This window comes from Branchiostoma floridae, chromosome 17, assembly GCF_000003815.2.
Source record: "Branchiostoma floridae strain S238N-H82 chromosome 17, Bfl_VNyyK, whole genome shotgun sequence".
Classification (NCBI taxonomy): domain Eukaryota; kingdom Metazoa; phylum Chordata; class Leptocardii; order Amphioxiformes; family Branchiostomatidae; genus Branchiostoma; species Branchiostoma floridae.
This window is the reverse complement of record NC_049995.1, coordinates 15,375,921-15,377,912: the sequence shown is the minus strand read 5'-3', so window position 1 is coordinate 15,377,912 and position 1,992 is coordinate 15,375,921. Positions and strand designations below refer to the sequence as shown.

Genomic DNA, 1,992 nt, shown 5'->3' with positions numbered 1-1,992 from the left:
TATCTTTGCTGAAGATCGCGCTTTTGTCGGGCTTTGTTTGGTACCGTTTTCTTCATGACCAGCGGCCAATCGTCAAAATACAACCAGATCCGAACCTCTGCTTGGAGAGTAGAAAAAAACTGTAACAAAGGCTAGCACTAGACAAGGCCTAAGTCCAATTGAACATGCTTACTATTGCACTGGTATGACTTAAAATAAACCCGGGTCCCGGCCGTGTTCGAATACAGTGGAAGCCGCTTAATTGCACACCCAAGTTGCCAACAAATTCCGTGCAATCATCCGTCGTGTGCGATAATGCGAAGTGCAATTGACCGAAGTGTGCGTTTATCCGACGTGCAATTAACTGGCTTCCACTGTATATCCCACCAGAGTCGCAGCGGATGCCATGGGGCCGCATAGGGGTCACACCCAAAAGTGCCAAAAATTCAGCCAATTTTTCCAATTGGGACCTAAACCTTAAAACCCTTAAACTGCCATAACTGGATATATCCAGCACACCTATACATGTCCTGTGCAACATGCCCGGATATATCTGGGATAGCGTACTCCCCCGAAGTTGCAACTTTGTGCGAATGTAGCGCACTAACCCCGGAAGTTAGGGACTTCGGCCTTGTTCAGGGGTTTCTTTTTTAAGGTCAGCGGCCAACCCTGGCACTGATAGCATTTTATAGGGCTGAAACTCTGGCAGTTTGAGGACACAAAACTGCACAACTCACCCAAAACGTCCCCGCGTTAACTCTAAGCCGAGTGTCATCACTTAAGTAGGCGTCGATGCCTGCAGTCCAGTCCTGGCCCGCAAAACCCGCTGGGAATTCTTCCAGGGTGAATTCTGTCGTTCCAAATATTTCAGACTCCGTGAACAGCTCTAAAGGTTCTGTTGAAGCTGTCTTGGATGGATCGCAGTTTTCTTCACCACTCAGAGCTTCACACCTGGGAGAAACATGAGGTGTATGATTTCTTCTGTTTGTCTGAACCTTTATTACCTTTGCCAGAATGGCTAAGGTTATGTTTTAGGCTTGTACGTCTGTCTGTCTGTCTGTCTGTGTGTGAACAGCATAACTCGAGAAGCCTTAGATAGATCCTGATGATATTTGGTAGGTGGGTAGGAGTCGGGGAAACGAATGTCAAGTTCGATAATGGGCCCCCTAGCGACTTGCTAAGGTACTGCAGCGGAACCTTAATTTTTTTATATCTCGTGTTCTGGACATGCTGTGGTCGTGAGGTCGCATATAGCCCTTGGGACAGAGAGTAAGTGCTGTGAGATTGGGCCCCCTAGCGGCCTTTTTAGCTGCAGGCACCGGTTTACTTTCAAACTTTAGACGAGAATAGCTCGACAATGTGTAGACGGATCATCATGATTTTTGGTATGTTTTATTCATGAGAAGCTCAAATCGGTCCACAGGCCGCTTTTCACTGAGGTCACGAGGGTAGGTAAGGAAGAGGTAAGGATCAGACAAAATATAACATATGATATATTCAGATTATATCAAGTCCTAATCAAACCATCAAAAATCTACCTCTCAAAAATCACGATCCTGGACCGGACCTGGACCTGGTCCTCTGGACCTAAACCGGACCTGGACATGAATTTTTTGTACCGGTACCCACCCCTACTAGTAATAGTAACGTACGTACTGTATAGTCAGTTCCCCCAGTGAGTCGTCCGGCACGACCTGAAGGATGGTATAACGGGTGACAGGAGGGAAGTTTCCGGCAGTGATTTCCACAGTGATGTTGGCGAGGAGACCGAGAGGCCGATCGTCGGTCGGAGACTCGAACACCAGCACCCCTGGATCCGAACCCGCGACCTGAGATCCCAGTCTGCGGTCCGATTCTGTAGGTTCTGAAGAGTCAATGAAATGCATTAGAAATGAAATGCACCAGAAACAACTAAGAGTGTAATATTTGCAGAGGACGGAAGTTTACATTGGAAGGTAGCTTCGCCCTATCTCGAAACGGGGCAAATTCCTTTTCGCGGCAAACTCCCTTTCC

At 47.5% G+C, this 1,992-nt stretch overlaps 1 protein-coding gene across 1 annotated transcript in view; it reads right to left on the bottom strand.

The window, feature by feature from the left end:
• LOC118404365 overlaps positions 1–1,992 on the bottom strand; it is a 3,193-nt gene that overhangs the window by 244 nt on the left and 957 nt on the right. The window contains exons 3-4 of the mRNA XM_035803435.1: positions 1,636–1,843; positions 717–930 (exon numbers count right to left, since the gene is read on the bottom strand). Coding sequence (XP_035659328.1) covers positions 717–930; positions 1,636–1,843 — 422 coding nt within the window. The remainder of the gene's footprint in view (positions 1–716; positions 931–1,635; positions 1,844–1,992) is intronic.